The sequence below is a fragment of the Dromiciops gliroides genome, chromosome 1 (genome assembly GCF_019393635.1).
Source record: "Dromiciops gliroides isolate mDroGli1 chromosome 1, mDroGli1.pri, whole genome shotgun sequence".
Lineage (NCBI taxonomy): Eukaryota > Metazoa > Chordata > Mammalia > Microbiotheria > Microbiotheriidae > Dromiciops > Dromiciops gliroides.
Window position 1 is genome coordinate 758,370,619 of NC_057861.1, and position 16,799 is coordinate 758,387,417.

Here is a 16,799-nt window from a genome sequence, read left to right on the forward strand (position 1 = left end):
AAGGGACTTTGGAGTCCCTTCTCTTACAGAGGAGGAAGCTGAAGTCCAGAGAGCTGAGGACACTTGCCCCAAATCCCGTCTCCCAAGTGCCTCAGGCTGCCGCCCCCAATGTCCCCTCTGATGTTTTCTAGTGATGTGAAGGTGGGTAAGTCCGTTTCCCTTTCTGGGACTCAGTTTTCCCGTCTGTAAACTAATGGTGATAATACTTGCTGCACTCAAGCCCCAAGTCTGTTGTTCACTTCCAATAGTGTCAAGTGTTCAGTAAATGCTGGCTATCTTTCCTACCATCACCTCGGGGGCATCATTTTGGCCCAATTATTTTGGCCCCCTGCTGGGCCTGTTTCCTCCGAAGTGGGCACCCTGGATAGTCTCTAAGGTCCCCTGAAGCTCTGAAAGTCTAGGATGCTCTGTATGTTACATTTGCCAAGCCCCCCCCCCCCAACTAGGAGGCAAAGGCTGCAGGTGTCGAAGGCTCTGGGGGAATCTTTTGGCAGCCCCAGGGGAGGTCGCTTGGCCCCTGCCCAGGCTAAGACCCAGCCATCTTCCCTGGGCACAGTCTTTTGTCTGGGAGTGAAGGCGGCTGTTTGTCTAGCCTTGGGGGCCAGGTGCCTAGAAGCATGAAGGCGGATGAGACATAGCCTGGGACTGGGCACCCTGTGCATTCTGTGGGTGGGGATGGATGGATGGATGGAGGGAGGGAGGGAGGGAGGGAGGGATGTGCGTGTGCCCGAGCACCCCTGGGTACATCTCTGGGCCCGCAGCACCCGGGGGTGGGCTGTGGTGCCCGGGTTGGCTAGCGCAAGCTGGGCGCGGGATGGGCGCAGATAGCAACTGGGGGTGGCAGGGTCCGGGAGGGGGCGGGGGCGGGGCGGAGGCGGAGCTGCGCCAATCAGGGCGCGCGGCCTGACTGCTGGTTGGTTCCAGCTGTCCCGGACCCGGAGCCGGAGCCCGAGCCGGGTGGCCGTAGAGAGGCAGAAGCAGGGAGGGGCGAACAGAAGGGGGAGGAGGAGGAGGAGGAGGAGGAGGAGGAGAAGGAGGGCAGAGCCGAGCGGAACGGAGCCCAGGAGGCGAGCTGAGGAAGGGTGAGGGCTCCGCGGCAGCCCCAGTGGCAGCTCCATCCCGGCAGGGGCTCAGAGCCAGCGCATCGCATCGGGGACGGCGGCCCCCTTGCTTGCCACACGGGCGCGCACACTAGCCTGCTCACACTCACCCGCGCGCACACACACTCACACACACGCCCGCGCGCTCCTATACGGGCACACACACACTCACACTCACTCCTGCGTGGCGGTGGCCGCCGCCCAGAGAGAGCGGGCGCCGAGGCAGAGGGATCGCAGTGACCGTGGCCGTGGCGGCGGTGGCCGCCGCCTCCACGCAGGGGCCCCCGGAGGCCCGCTGTGCGCTCTAGGGCGGGAGCATGCTTTGTGGCCAGGCCAGGCTTCTCCAGGTAAGGAAAGGACAGCGCCGCCCCCGTCCCCGCCCCCGCCCCCGCCCCAGGCACCCCGCGCCTCGGACTCCCGGGAGGGGTGAGAGCGGCCAGCCCCGACACAGGGGCCCGGCTGCCACCTCGGCGAGCCCGGCAGTCAGTGGGTCCGGGCGGCGCTCCGGTCCCGGGGGGACTGCTCTGCGCCGCGCTGCGCTGCACTGGCTGTCTGCAGCGCTCCTGCGCTCCTCCTCGGGCGGCAGACAAAGGAGGCGCCCTCCGGGCAGGTGCCCCCAGCGCCCCCGCCCGCTCCGAGCTCCCCAAGCCCAGCCGAGCTTGGAGGCTTGGCCCCCAGGGTCCGTCCCTCCGGACGGCCACGGAAGCGGGACCCGAGCCAGAGCGCCCTGGCTGCTCCCGCATTCCCAGGGTTGGGCTGGGCTTTGCAAATTCTGCCTCATCATTCGTTTCCGAGGGCTCTAGTCCGCACCTCCCCCGCCCCGTTGTTGCCTCCGGGGCTGACTGACAGCGGGACCGGGGATGGGGGGGAACCTAGGCCAAGTGCAGCGGACCAGCACTTCTCCTTCCTCCCCCCACTCCCCCCCCCCCCACCGTGGGTACTGCTGCTCCTTCAGTTGCCTCTGTCTATCTCCCGCATTTCCCCTAGTGGGGCTTGGGCTGGGATCGAATCTGCATGCCATCAGTAGTGGGCATCACTGGCAGGACGGGTGAGCTGCCTGGTTGGCCTGAGATGCTGGCTCGGACTGCCTGCTGCCCTTCCCCATCATTCCCGGACTAAAGGATCAACTAAGACAATGCCTATTCTTGGAGATAATCTGAGTTCTCCACTAAGTCCCTGCTTGGGGGTGGGGGTTTGTTCAGAGAAACCCCCCCCACCTTTGTTTGCGCTGCCAGGTCACTGTCGCTGGCTTTGCGTTTCCTTGTAAGCAAGCGTGGGGCCAACTGTGCCTAGCCCAGGCTGCAGTATGAGCAGGGTTTGCGTGGTCCCCTGGGCGCTGGGAGGTTCCGTGCAGCGAACCTGCTCCCAGGGTCCCCCAGCTCTCTCTCTTAAGGGGGCTTTCCTCATTAGCTAAAGCCTGGAGAAAGCTCGTTGCAAGCAGAGCCGCAGCCACGTTTCTCTGCCTCGGGGAAAAAGGATTCTGTGCTAAGGAGCCCTGCTGAGAGTGCCCTGCGTGCTGGTGTCCAACTTTAATATGACCCCCTTTTTCCTGGAACCCGTCAGCAAATGCGGGGGGGGGGCAGGGGAACTTGGGAACTGCTGGGGTCCAGGACGTCACAGGCATAGCAGGTGGTCTGCTCTGCCCTGGGAGGCTGCTTGGATTGGAGCTATTATGGGATTCGTTCTAGCCTGGGGATTCATTTGGAAAATTTGGATTTTCCACTAAGAAGGGATTATTGTTTCTCTGCCTGCTTGTGTGTGTGTGTATATGTGTGTTTGCGTGTGCGCGCGCTCGTATGTGTGTGTGCCTGCCTCCTTGCCTGCCTGCCTTGTAGGGAGCTAGAAGGACTCCCGTGCCTTCCCTGGTGCAGTCTGGGATTCTGGTTGCTGCCCCTCAGGGATACAGCGTAGCTGGAAAGGGGAGCATCCCGCAACCACTTGGGACTTGGCAGGGCTTCACTTAATAAAACCAGAGTCAGGCTGATCCTGGAATCCCAGTCTGGTGCGTAGACAAAGCAGCTCTCCTCTTCCCACTACTGCCATACTCGGCATTTGGTGTTTGTAGCTTTCAAGGGGATGAACTGGAGGGGGTGGGGTGGGGATCTCACAGGTCCAGGTTGGAACAGCCACAGCCGTTAACACCTAGAGAGACTGCACTGAGTCTGAGCTGCTGCAGTTGGGACATGGAGGACAGGCATGTGGGGTAATGCTCTCCTGTTTCCCTGTTCTACCCCAGGATTTAAGAGGAAACTTGCAGACTCCACTCCAGGCATCTCCCAGCCCCCATATAATACACATCTTCTGTACTCATGACTAAATAAGAGAAAAACCCACGAAATAGAAGGGGGCATACAGCAAAGCAGGGAGAAACCCAGTGAGGCTCTAAGTGAACCAGATACTTAGGGGCTTGGTGGTCCACTCCACCTGGGCATGCTTGGACCTGTTACTCTTTCTTGGGATCTGGCCCATGGCCTTTCCAGTCTTGGGGACAAGAAAGCCCCAAACTCCATGCAAAACAAAGCCCAGGGATCTGCTTGTATTAACTCACATTTGCATGGATAAATCACTCATGCTGAGTCTCTGTAAAATGGAGGAAATGAGATCTGTGATAGCTGCCTCCACTGAGATAATGCACATCAAGTAATTAAGAACCTTCAAACCCTTTGGAAATGCCAGTTATATCAGAGGACCATAGGTCTAGAGCTAGAAGGGAATGGGGACAGCACTCCCCTCAATCAATAGGTCTGGAGGACAGAGGTGACTTATCTAAGGCCACCAAGCCAGGCATGGGGGTGGCCGTGTGATGTCGTGGAGAGAGCTCCTCACCACCTGTACGATGCGGGGCCCGTCATTCCTCTGCTTTGGGCCTGTACGAAGAAGAGGTTGGGCTCAGACACCTCCATATATAGTCCCATCGCCAGAACCTCTGGCTCCAAAGTAAGTGGCCAGGATACAGTCCAAGGCCTGCTGCTCTCCCTCCGAATCCAGGCTTCTGTCTTCTAGTTCACACAACAGTTGCCAAAGCGCTTTCATCCCAACAATCCCATGAGGTGGAAGCTTTTAAAGGAGAAGTTCAGGGAGGAAAGAGGACTTTGGAGCACTGTTTAATTCAGTCTGTCTGCTGGCTGGAAAGGGGAGCCAGTGAATCCTCTTGTAGAATGAAGTCTGCTCTGTTTTCTTTCCTTACTCTGGAAATCGAGGGCCAGAGATGGTGCTTTTGAGCTGCACACCCTGGGGAAGGCTATGAGGAAAACACCGCGGCCCCTGGCAGGTGTGATGGGAATGGCTACACATTGGTGCACTTCTCGTGGTTCTAGGGTGTAAAAATTCCAGTGAGTCCTTTCTTTCTTTTTTCATTTTTTTGCTCAGGGCAATGGGGGTTAAGTGACTTGCCCAGGGTCACATAGCTAGTAAGTGTTAAGTGTCTGAGGCCAGATTTGAACTCAGGTCCTCCTTACTCTAGGGCCGGTGCTGTATCCACTGCGCCACCTAGCCGCCCCCAGTGAGTCCTTTCTAACAACTCAGCTGAAAATGTTGACGCCACACCTAAAAAGAGGGGAAGTAGCCTTGCCAACAAGCCTAGCCTTTATAAGATAGATATGGTAAACATCTCTCAAGCTGGCATGACCCCCTGCTGTCATTTGTCTGTAGAGATGGTAGAAACACGAAGACGGTGGAGAAGATTGTGACTGACCACTTTAATATTTTTCCATGGTGGGGCAAGAAGGATTCTGAAAATTGTTGGCTCCACCTGGTCTCAAAAGGCCAATATTTTTGGATAGTGTAGACAGGCAACTCAGACAATTTCAGCTTCACCCCCACCCTCCCACCCCCAACCCCTGCCCACTGCTCATTTTGAATGGTTTTGTTTACTACACCGGGCTGCCCACAGTCACCTGAGAGATGTCTTTTGCTTGGTTTTGCCTTCATAGATATGGCTTTGGAAAGAGGGAAATTGATCTAAGGATTCATCTAAGAGGCCAGTGATCACTTCAGACATTCTGCCTTACAGTGTGCACTTGATCAGAATGTGTGAGGGGCTTAGGGGCACAATAGAATTCTTTAAAAGACCCACAATTTCATCATTGAGGCATATCCATCAACTGTCTTATCCACATCTCAATAGACTTTGATGATTACTTTTGCCCAAAGAAACTTGAATTGGCAGCCAAACTTCGGTTTGTGAGCCATTCGTGACTTATCCCAGAGGTTTTCTTGGGTGACCATCTGCTACCTGGCGCATCCATGACATCTCTCCCACTCAGTAGAAGCTTTAAGAGCCAGTGCTTGGCTAGGGTGACCTTCAAGGCCTCAAGGTCCTCCTTCATACTACAGGGAGGCATCTGAGGAAGAACTTTGGCCACAAACTCTCGATACTTCAAGGATCTATGACTCTGACCATTTCTTACCCCCTCTACCAGCTCCCCATTAATGTTGCTTCCCCCATTAAAATATAAGCTCCTTGAGGCAGGGACTGGCTTTCTGGCTTATATTTGGATCTCCTGTGTTTCCCATTATGCCAAACACATAGGAAGTTTTTCTCTCAATAAGCCTCAATCTATTTCTTTCCAACTTCCCCTCATCATTTCTAGTTCTGCCTTAGGGGGGCAAGCAGGCCAAGTCTAGTTCCTGTTCCACCTAAGAGCCCTTCAAATATGTGGCAACCATTTCCTTTTTCTCGTTTTGCCAAACTGGATCTCCCCTTGTTCTCTGGCCTCAGCTCTACACCTCCAACTCCCTTGCTTTTGCCCAGCAGCTCAGAAGGCCCTCCCACCTCATTTCCACTTCTTAGACTGGCCTCCTTCAGGCTAATCTCAGGTGCCTTCTATCTCTGGGGAACATTCCTTGGTCCCTCTTGCAGTCAGTGCTTCTTGATTTATCTTTGATTTAAGGGAAGAGACTATCTTTTGTCTCTTTTTTGTATTTCCAGGCTTAGCACAGTGCCTGGCCCATAGTTGGTGCTTAATAAGTTGATTGGTTGGTTGTATCCTTTCAGTCCAATCATGCTAGCCCCTTAGGGTTAAGTACTGTTTCATTACTGCCTTGGTACCTCCCAGCCCCCCCCCCCACACACACACACACACACATCCGCATGCACACACTACTAAGTGCCCAGTGCTTAGTAAGTGCTTCAGAAATATGTGTTGGATTGAATTGACCACAGCTGCGCTTGTCTCTCAACATTCCTGGGAATTAGATGTGGACTGAGTTACTCTGTGGGATTGGACATTTGGGGAATTCATTGCCTGTAATTTATTGGCGGGGGAGTAAAAAGGTGATGGGGCAGAGAGGTTGATGGTCATGCAGCAGGACCTTAGAGCCAGGGGAGGCTTGGCTGGAGCATCATCTGGAACTTAACTAGTTAAGTGTCCATGGAAACATCACTTCATGTCTCTGCACCCCACTCATCTGCTCTCTAAAATGAGGTGATAATCATCAGTGCATTTCACACCTCGGAGGGTTATTCTGAGGAAAGTGCTTTGATAAACTTAAAATGCTGTAGAAATGTGAGCTATTAGTAAAAATATTTATACATAATTGCATATTGAAAAAGAATAACATTTAGCTATAATGTCTATAATGGAAATTCATGACCTGTCACTTAGGAATTACCTCATAGATGATGGGAAGCTGGTCTGAAGGGGAAGGGGAGAGGGATAGGGAGCATCTCCTATTTCCTTGAAGTGTCCAATCACTTCTGGGAGTCTGCTGTCTGTGGTCACTCCCAGACAATTTCCTTTGCAGTTCAGGCAGGAGTTTTTCTCTTGCTGGTCCCTTTATCAGAATATTACTAATGGATTGTCATATAGAACATGTCTGGTCTCACTCTTAAAATACATCTTTGTAAGTGCCAGGGCCCAAGGGCTTATACTTGGTCTAATTAAGCCCATTAGAAAGGACAGGAGACTAGCAACAATCTGCCATCCTCATCACAAAGGAGGGAAAACCCAGAAAGCTGAGCAGTCAGGACTTCGAGGCGATGGAGTGATAAGTCTCTTCTGTCCATTCTGGACACCCTCGAGATGTCAGGGGCCTCTTTGAGAACTGGAACGAAGGACAGACGACAATAACAGGGCCTCACAGTAATCTAATACTCCATACCAGCTACTGCCGGGTCTTTGGAGATTCCAAGACAAACAGCCAACTGTCCCTGCCCTCACAGAGATTCCGCTCTACCTGGATGAAGTATCTGAGCTGTGCACACAATCTGGGTTCCAGGATCGGGGTCAGTCCACAGTCTGGAGGGGATAAGGTCCCTTCCTAATGTAGCACATGGTTTCACAGGAGAGGGACCCTGGCAAACATGAAGAAAGCTGTTTGGATCCCAGCTTCCTTAGTGAGGGGGGCTCCCAGTCAATGAATAGACATCTTCCTAAGCACCTACTCTGTGCTTGGAAATGGGAGAACCACAATGAAGGTGGGAGGCTCACATTCCGGGGGAGGGGGAGGGGAAGGCACAACGGGAGCACATATAAACATCTGCAAAATATGACAAAACAGAGTCAGGGGGAGTAAAGGCCTTAGTGGGGGATGGGCAGCCAAGAAAGGACTTAGAGAGGAGATGCTGCTTTAACCAGCCCTAAAGGAAGCAACAGACTCTGAGGTAGAAGGGAGGAGGGGGTATATGCCAGGCATGGGTAGAGCAGCAGATAGAAGGCAGATCCTGGAGTCAAATACAGGCTGTGTGACCCTAAACAAGTCATGTAACTTCTGTCTGCCTTGGTTTCCTCAGGTGTGAAATGGGGATTATAACAGCACTTACCTCCCAGGATTGCTGTGAGAGTCAAATGAAGTCATATTTGTAAAATGCCTGGCACATAGTAGGTGTTTAATTAATGCTTGTTTATTTAACCATCCATCCATCCATTCATTCATTTATTCATTTGCTTATTGAGGGCAAGCAATGTGCACTACGGCTGGGAAGGTAGGCTGAGACCAGGCTGGGGGGTGTCAGAGATCAGATCAAACAGTCTATAGGCAACCCCTGCTGCCACTGAAGCTTTCCCATTGAGGAAACACCCTCAACTAATAAAGATCTTTAACTCCTGCAACTTAGGGACTTATGGAGTTAACCAGGGCACAAGAGAGGTTACTGGATTTGCCTGATGTCACCCAGTCAGGAGGGGACAGTGGCAGGATTTGAACCCAGGTTTTTCTGGTTCTTAGCTCATCTTTCTCTACGTCTTGGTGCTAGCTTCCTGTAGGGATTTGTATTTTCATTACCGATAACTGTCATACAAAATGGGATTAAACAGTGAACTGTTGGGGTCCTCTTTTTTCCTTTTTTTCTCTTCAGAAAAGTCAGACTGAATAAAGGCCCAGACTATTAGAAGCTGTGGGACCCTAGAAAAGACCCTTTGCCTTTTTGAAATTGGGATAACAACATTATCATTATCGCCGTCTTCCTCTTCTTTCTCCTCCTCCTTCTCCCCATCCTCCTCTTCCTCTTCTTTCTTCTCTTTCTCCTTCTCCGTATATGAAGAAAGCGCTTCTGTCAAATGAACACGCACTGACGGAGTGAGTAATGTACATGGTGCTCACAGTGCCTTAAGGATGTTGGTGGTTGGTCTCTGGACAGTCCCCCCTCCATGACCTCATCTGAGCACAAATACCGCCCATGCCAAAGCCAACACGCCCTTTATGGGTAACACTATACAGTGGGCCAGGTGTTGTGCTAAGTGCTGGGGGTACAAGGAAAGGCCCCCCAGGAGCTCCCACTCTGGTGGTGATGTGGAAACACATCCTTGCAGGGGAAGCTGGGGCTGATCTTAGAAAGGAAGCACTGGCCTGGAGGGAGCCTGCGAAGCTCATGCAGAAGGGAGTGTTTGAGGTGACACTGAAGGAAGTTGGAGAAGCCTGAGGCAGAGACAAGGGAGGGGGCAGCCCAAGGAGATGCTGGGAGCCCAGAGGGAGGCTTTTGGATCAGGAACGTGAAAGAGCCCAGTGCCATGGGCTGGAGTATAAGGGGGCAGAAAGGGATCAGAGGCTGGAAACCTTGGGAAGCTAAGCAAAGGATTTTATACTTGATCTTGGAGGTGAGGACTTATTGGAGTTTATTGGTGTGTGTGTGTGTATGTGTGTGTGTGTGTGTGTGTGTGTGTGAGAGAGAGAGAGAGAGAGAGAGAGAGAGAGAGAGAGAGAGAGAGAGAGAGAGAGAGAGAGAGAGGAGGGGGAGGGAGGTAGGGAGGGAAAGACATGGTCAGACCTATGCTTCAGACCCCTTTGGTTATTCAGTAAGAAGGATGGACTGGAGGGGAAGGAGACTTGAGGCAGACTCCCCCTGCCCCAGTAGCCATTGCTATAATCGAGGCATGAGAGGATGAGGGTCTACACCAGGCTGGGGACAGGGTCAGAGGAGAGAAGGCTTGTATTGGAGAGATACTGCAAAGGTGAATCAAAAGGATTTGGCCCATATTGGGGGGGGGTGTGAGAAGTAGGCATTGAGGATTATACATACCTAGGTCAAAGGCCTGGGGGGCTGGGAGGATGGGGGTACTTGTAAGAGCAATCGGGAAGTTGCAAAGAGTGGGTGACTTGGAGGGAGAAGATTACAAACTCTGTTCCTTCTCTCCTTGACTCTCTCCTCCTTATTAGCTTTTGTCTTTTGATCCCCACCAAGGAGCACAGAGGAGGTACTAATGAACCTTTGTTGAGTTTGTGTGTGTTATTGAACAGGGAAGCACAAGCAAGATGCTAAAGGAAGTCCCTAAGGAAAGTCCAGGAATGGTTTTTCTGAATGAATGAAGGCTAGGGAGGGGCTAAAGGAAACCTGTCCAGAGTGGGTGGAATTGGATTGGGGGTTTGGGGGATGAGCAGGAATTCCACAGGCTAAAGGGAGAAAAGGCATTCCTGGCCACTGAGGCTGGGAAACCTCATGAGTAAAGACAGAGGCTGTAAGGGCCAGGGGGCAATGAATGTTCTTTGGCACTGAGCTGGGAGAAGGTTAGGCGGGCTTCAAGGAAAGACTTCTTCAAAGATTAGCTAGTGATGGATGCACAGGAAGCCAGACGAAGGAGCACAGACGAGTCTTATTCAGGGCAAAGGACCCATTTCACAGTCATGGCACTGCAGAGCCCTTCGAGGCCAGCTTGTCAAGCCTATTCCTGAATGGGAATCTCTTCTTCAGAATCCTCAACAAGTAGCAATCTAGACTTTGTCCAGCGTCATCCAGGAGGAGGGAGCTCCCCACCTACCTCCTGAAGCAGATTCAAGGTGGACAGGAAAAACTTCCTAACAGTGAACTCTGTCCCAAAGGGTAAGGGTTGCTTTGACAGGTAGTGAGTTCCCCATTGCTGAAGGTCTCCAAGTAAAGGCTGGAGGGCCATGTGGTAGGTGTGCTCTAGAAACAGGGATTTGTCAGGGCCAGTTTAGAGCAGATGCTGCTGAAGCCTCTTCTAATTCTGAGATTCTTTGTTCATCATGCTTGCTTCTCAATGGCGCATTGCTAGATGTGGCCATAAAGAGTTTTCCAATGAATCAGAAACCCACTCTCAATTCCACTGGGAGTTTCTAAGTGGTCGTTCAGATGCTGAGGACTGGGGATTTGTTGCCCTGATCTAATCCATGTCTGTGTGGGCTTAAGAAGGTCTCGTGTGGCAGCAAGAGCATCCCAGCTTTCCAAGCCAATCAGAAACATAGCTCATGATTCCATAGGTGTGTGACTGTCCCCCTTCCTGCCCCCATAGCCACTTAATTGCCAAATTCTGTCAGTTCTGCCTGGACCATATTTATTAAATCTGTCCCCTCTCCATTCATACATCCCATTCCCTAGTTCAGGTCTTCTTTACTTCCCAATGGGCACTTATTAATTACTTTTGTGCTTGGTAATGAGCTAATTGATTGCTGCAAATACAAATGCAGATAAGATTGTCCCTGCTCTCAAGACATTTATAACCTAAAGGGAGAAGGACACAGCACCTACAGGGATGCTGAAAGGGGAGGAGAAGTACCCATGGGCTGGTGTGGTTTGGAAATGGTGCAGACATGCCCCGGAGGCCTGCTTTGAAGCAAGAGACGTGGCCATATCTTGTATCATAAATTGGAGTTCCAGGGGACAGGTGCCAGGATCCAGTGGGATGAGTAAGGGGGAAATCAGCAAGGACTTACTAGGCATCAGGCATGTGCCAGACAGTGAGCTTGGTGCTGGGTATAACAAGGCAATGGGGCCATAGCCTCTGCCCTCATGGAGTTTATAGTCTAATCAACGGAGATGATGTATTCATCTGCAAACACCACATAGATGACAAGACAGCTTAGGGGGCAAGTAGGTGAGAGGGAATTAGGACAGATTTCATGTAGAAGGTTGTCACTGAGCTAAGCCTTGGAGGACACGAGAGATTCTGCTTTGTCGCCCCTTCTCCAACCCACCGTCCACCCAGCTGCCACCAAGGTCCTCCTTTTCCTCAAGAATACTCTTTTGTTTGTGAGAGAAGATGTGAATTCTTCATTCACACAGTTGAAGCATCTCTACCCACTTTCCACACCCATTTCCTATTCCCCCTACTCTGGCCTCATCACTATTCCCTAAATCTGACATATCCTCTCTCATCACTACTTTTGTGCAGGTTGTGCCCCACACCTGAAATACTACCCTTCTCCCCCCTCTCTCTAGGATCCTTATCTTCTTCCACGGCTCAGCCCTTACTCGGTCTCCAAAGGCAAGCAGTTACTGATTTCCTAGGTGTTGACTCTCTCTTGCATCAAACTGTCTTTTATCCACTTATTTGGATAGATGCTGTATCTCCTAATAGACTGTAAGCATCTTGAGGGCAGGGATGGCTTTTAAAATTTTGTTCTTTTTTCCCCCAGCACCTAACACAGTGCCTCACATATAGTTTGTGTTTAATTAAGGCAGCAGCAATCACACAATGCAAAGGAAAGTGTGCTGGACTTGGAGTCAGACGACCTGGGTTCAAATCTTGGCTCTGCCACTTGCCATCTGGTGACCTTGTAGGAGTCCCCAGACATCTGGGTCTCAGTTTTCTCAATTGCAAAAGGAGTGAATTGATCTAGCTGAACTCTGGGGTCCTGCCAACTCAATTGTCCAATAAATAGCTGTTGAATGAATGAATTAGACACAGTCTCCACACACAGCTAGATCTTAACTTCAGGGGTGAGTGAAGGACTGGAGAGCTCCCCCCATTTTTTCTTGATCTTGCCTCTGAAAACTGGATACTAGAGAGCTGGAGATAAGTGTCTCTTACTCTGATGAGCCACGGTGGCAACTTTAGACTTTGATTGGATTGTAACATATTTCGTTCGGTTGTGTGAGTGGAATCTCTCTGGTTGGTACATGGGGAAGGGGACCTCAGCAAAGAAACATCGTGCTCGTGCCCAGAATGATGAGTGTGATGATGGATCCTTTGCTTGGGGTCCCTTGGATGCCTTTAACAAAGCAGATTTTCCATTTCACACATCCTTTATCTATTTGTGTGGCACAGATGTCCCGTGTGTAACAGAGAATATATTATAACTCACATTCGTGTCTGGAGTTTCTTGGCCATGTGTTGGTCCTCAGAAGTGGGTCCATCTCAAGGGGAACTGTTGGATAGTTGTATTGTTTCAAGGATTCATGGTAGAGACATTGTGGAGGGACCGCTTTAGTCCCACAAGATAATGAGATTCAGGGGAAAGAAGGAATGGAGCTCCACCTTGTGTGTTCTTACTCAGACTCATCAGCCTCAACTCTTAAGGAAATCAAAGGTGTGATTGGCCCCTTTCCATCCTGATAGCCCATTGGCCAACTGAAAAAAGATTAAAGGGACACCATCGCCATATTTATCATCCATAAAAGGGTCTATTTTTTCCCTCAGTGTTGTTAGTCATGATTCTTTTTTACTTTAACATGTAAATGTGTTCCATTAATGCAGTGTTTTTCTTCTATTTTGAGTACAGGATTATTGTGGGGAAACTGATGTACCAATCTTTCATGACTTAGTGTGTGTGTGTTTCTAAGGTGAAGAATGGGGACATGAGCTCAGAATATTTTCTCCCCCTCTGCTGCTCCTTTCTCTCTTTCTTTTTTCCTCTTGCCTATGATTACTTAACACCCATGAATCACATGATTCTAACACATTGGATTCTCCGCTCCGATCTTATCATTTTCCTTCCCAAATGGGTGCCTAATCCTGACTTTCTACGTTCTGTTAATGGCGCTTCTTTCTCCTAGTTGCCTAATCTGGGAAGCTTTGAATCATCCCAGGCTCCTGTCTCTATCCCTCCCCCTACACTGTAGTGCTCACGAAGGCTAGTCGAGACTGATTCTGCAATATCTCTCTCTGACCCCCCACTTCATCTCATTGGAAAAGAGAACTTCCAAGTGGGAACAAGAGCAACAGCAAACAGTAGAGCACCTGAAAATGTGCAGAGCACTTTAAACACAGCCTCAGTGGAGTTCCACAGCAATCCCATGACACGGACATTGCCATGATTTTTAATCCCCACTTGAAAGACATAGCGATTGAGGCTCAAAGAGCCTCATGGATGTTGGAGGTGGGAGTCAAATCCAGCACTTCGCCCACTGCGGCTCATGGCTTCTCCTGGGAAGTCCATTGGGCCAACAAGAAGGAACATGCATCCCCTTCCCAACATCCCTAAGAAGGCACCATCCAGCCTTTGCTGGAAGACTTCTTGGGATGAGAAAAAACTCCTCACTTCTGGAGAGAGCGTATTCCAGTTTTGATTAGCTGTTATTATTAGGAAGTGGTTACTAATCTGAAACCAAAATCTGCCCTTACGTCTGCCTTTTGGCTGGTTGAATGAATAAATGGATGGATTCATGGATGGATGGATGGATGGATGAAAATGCATCAAACATTTTTATTTAATGTATTTAACATTAATTTATTAAACATTTCCTATGTGTCAAGCACTGTGTTAAACACTGGTGACACAAAGATAAAAGCAAGGGGAGTCACTGTCTTCAAGGAACCTAAATTCTAATGAGAGAAGCAGTAGGTAAAGGGGAATTGGTCAGGGAAGGACAAGTGGGTCCTGAACATTGCAGGATGGGAATGGGAAATGGCACTAAGAGGAACACATTGACAGAATCCTTCCAGGACCAGTGACAGAGTATATGGGATCAGGGTTTGTGGTTCCTTCTTTTCAGACCTAGGAGAAGTCCTAAATGCAGGGAGTAGAATGAGCCTTTCTTCAGGATAAACCCTCCCTCATTTCCTTTCCCTTCTTCCAGCCCTAATTCCTGCCCTCTTTAATTACTGTAATGTAATACTGACCAGGCTCACCAATTTCACCATTTTTACTCTAAACCATCCAACACACCACTGCCAGATTAACTTCCCTAATGCTCAGCTCTAATCCGAAGACCTTTTTTCTTTAAACTAATTAGTCAATTAATTGAAATATTAAATAAATCAATTAATTAGTCAATTAAAATATTGAATAATTAAACTAATTAATTTGCATCAATAATCAAAATATTAAATAATTAAATAGATTCATCAATGATTAAAATATTAAATTGCTATTGGTCAATTAAAATCTTAAATAAATAATTTGATTAATTTTATGAGTATCTAATATCTCCCTCTTCCACTGCCCTCAACTGAACAATAAAAAACCTAAACCACTATAACAAATGTTTTTCTTCTTTTTTTTGTTTTTGTTTTTTAGTGAGGCAATTGGGGTTAAGTGACTTGCCCAGGGTCACACAGCTAGTAAGTGTTAAGTGTCTGAGTCTGGATTTGAACTCAGGTCTTCCTGACTCCAGGGCTGGTGCTCTATCCACTGTGACACCTAGCTGCCCCTTGTTTTTCTTCTTTTAAAAAAAGTATTTTGTTTTCTACATCACCAAAATTTCTCACAATATCTCTCCCCTTTCCACTCCTGGGAAACCATCTCAAATAACAAATATTATGATTAAATTAAAGGGAAAAAGAGGAAGAAGAGACAAATCAAAAAGACTGATCAATATGTTTTAAAAGTCGAAAGCTCTATAAAATGTATCCCCTTTGTGCTGCCCCCTCCCCCCAATCTCTGCAGAGGGGTGAGACTGTGTTCTCCCAGAGCTTCTTTGGAGCCATCCATTCTCTTGTCATTTTGCAACATTCACTTTTCATTTTTCTTTCCATTGACATCACTGCATAGATTGTTTTCTTGGCACTCTTTACTTTACTACATCAGATCATGTAATCTCTCTATGATTCTTTGTATGCTTCATGTTTTTCATTTCTTACTGCAAAGTAATATTCCATTACATTCCTGTACCGTAATTTGTTTAGTCCCCAGTCAATGGGCATCTGTTTTGTTTCCAAGTCTTTGCTGCCACGAAAAAAAATGCTGCTTTAACTATTTTGGTGCATATGAAGCCTTTCCTCTTATCAATGACCTCTTTGATATATATGCCCCATAGTGGGATATCTGGGTCAAAAGGTTAGATATTTTTGTCACTTTATTTGCATAATTCCAGATTACTTTCCCCAAAGGTTGTACTGATTCCCAACCCCACGAACAATGCACTGGTGCACCTATCTTCCCACTGACCCTCCAAAATTCCCATCTCTTGTCATCTTTGCCAATTTACACGTTGTCAGGTGAAACCTCAGAGTTGTTTTGATTTGCATTTCAATTTGGTGCATTCTTTCATTTGGTTGCTAATAGATTTCAGTTGGGTTTTTGTTGTTGTTGTTGTTGTTTGGAGAACTATTCGTATCCTTTGACCACTTATTTATTGGGACATGCCTTTTGGTCTAGTGTATGCCTTGTAACAAATATGCCTGATCCTGGAAAACATAATCCCACACTATGTCCAAAAATGTAGACCTCCCTTAGCATTCTGAGTCAATCACTCCTCTGGCAGGAGGTGTGCGGCTGCTTCATTCTCAGTCTTCTGGGCACATGGATAATCGCTGGGTTGCTGAGAGTTCGGAGGTCTTTTCAAGTAGATTTCTTTATAATGTTGTTGTTGACATTATTCTGCAGCTTAGAGATCACCCAGTCACACCTGCACTTTGCAGGTGAGGAAAACTAAGACCCTGAGATGCTGAATGACTTGCCCAATATCACACAGGTGTGAGCAGTGCCTTAACCAGCGGCTTCTAGGTCCCAGTCCATTGCTTCTCCCTGATTCATCACATCCTTCTGCTGCAACCTTCCCCTCCCCCAAACATGGCTGTCCCTTCTACTGTGCCCGATGGAATACCTGCTCCATAATAAACAAGCCTTTTTTTTTTTTTTAATTAGCTAGGCAATGAGGGTTAAGTGACTTGCCCAGGGTCGCCCAGCTAGTGAGTATCAAATGTCTGAGGTCAGCTTTGAACTCAGGATCTCCTGAATCCAGGACCAGTGCTTTATACACTGCACCACCTTGCTGCCCACAAGCTTTCTTTCATCTTAAATCTCTGTCTTTCTCATTCTTTCCCCCTTCGGTCTCACTGAATCTTTCCTAACTCCTTACAGCACTGCTTTTCTCACCACCCTTTCCAGGACTGTCTACACCTTCTCTCATAACCTCTGGCTTGTTTGCTCACAAAGAGAGGGTTGGACTCCGCCTTGACTCTGTGACACTTCAAGATGATCCCCCAACCTCTTTAGCCAAGCAGAATCTCTGCTGTGAGGTTGGGGCTGTCCAAATGTGGTGCCCAATCCAGACCCTTCTCACTGTTTTCTATAGATGCTGGAGCCTCCCCCTTTCTCAGTGAGTTCAGTGCCTGGCTTACGGTTCCTCTCCTCCTCAGCTCT

The 16,799-nt window shown here is 49.0% G+C and overlaps 1 protein-coding gene across 5 annotated transcripts in view; it reads left to right on the forward strand.

The window, feature by feature from the left end:
- The first annotated feature begins 1,340 nt into the window (after positions 1-1,340).
- HECW1 (HECT, C2 and WW domain containing E3 ubiquitin protein ligase 1) overlaps positions 1,341-16,799 on the forward strand; it is a 283,331-nt gene continuing 267,872 nt past the window's right edge. For 4 of the 5 annotated variants that reach the window (XM_043963531.1, XM_043963566.1, XM_043963538.1 and 1 more), the window contains exon 1: positions 1,375-1,447. In XM_043963531.1, the coding sequence (XP_043819466.1) occupies positions 1,418-1,447 (30 nt within the window). In that variant the 5' untranslated portion in view covers positions 1,375-1,417. Of the gene's footprint in view, positions 1,448-16,799 lie in introns of all 5 variants that reach the window. The other variant, XM_043963546.1, reaches the window with a different exon arrangement.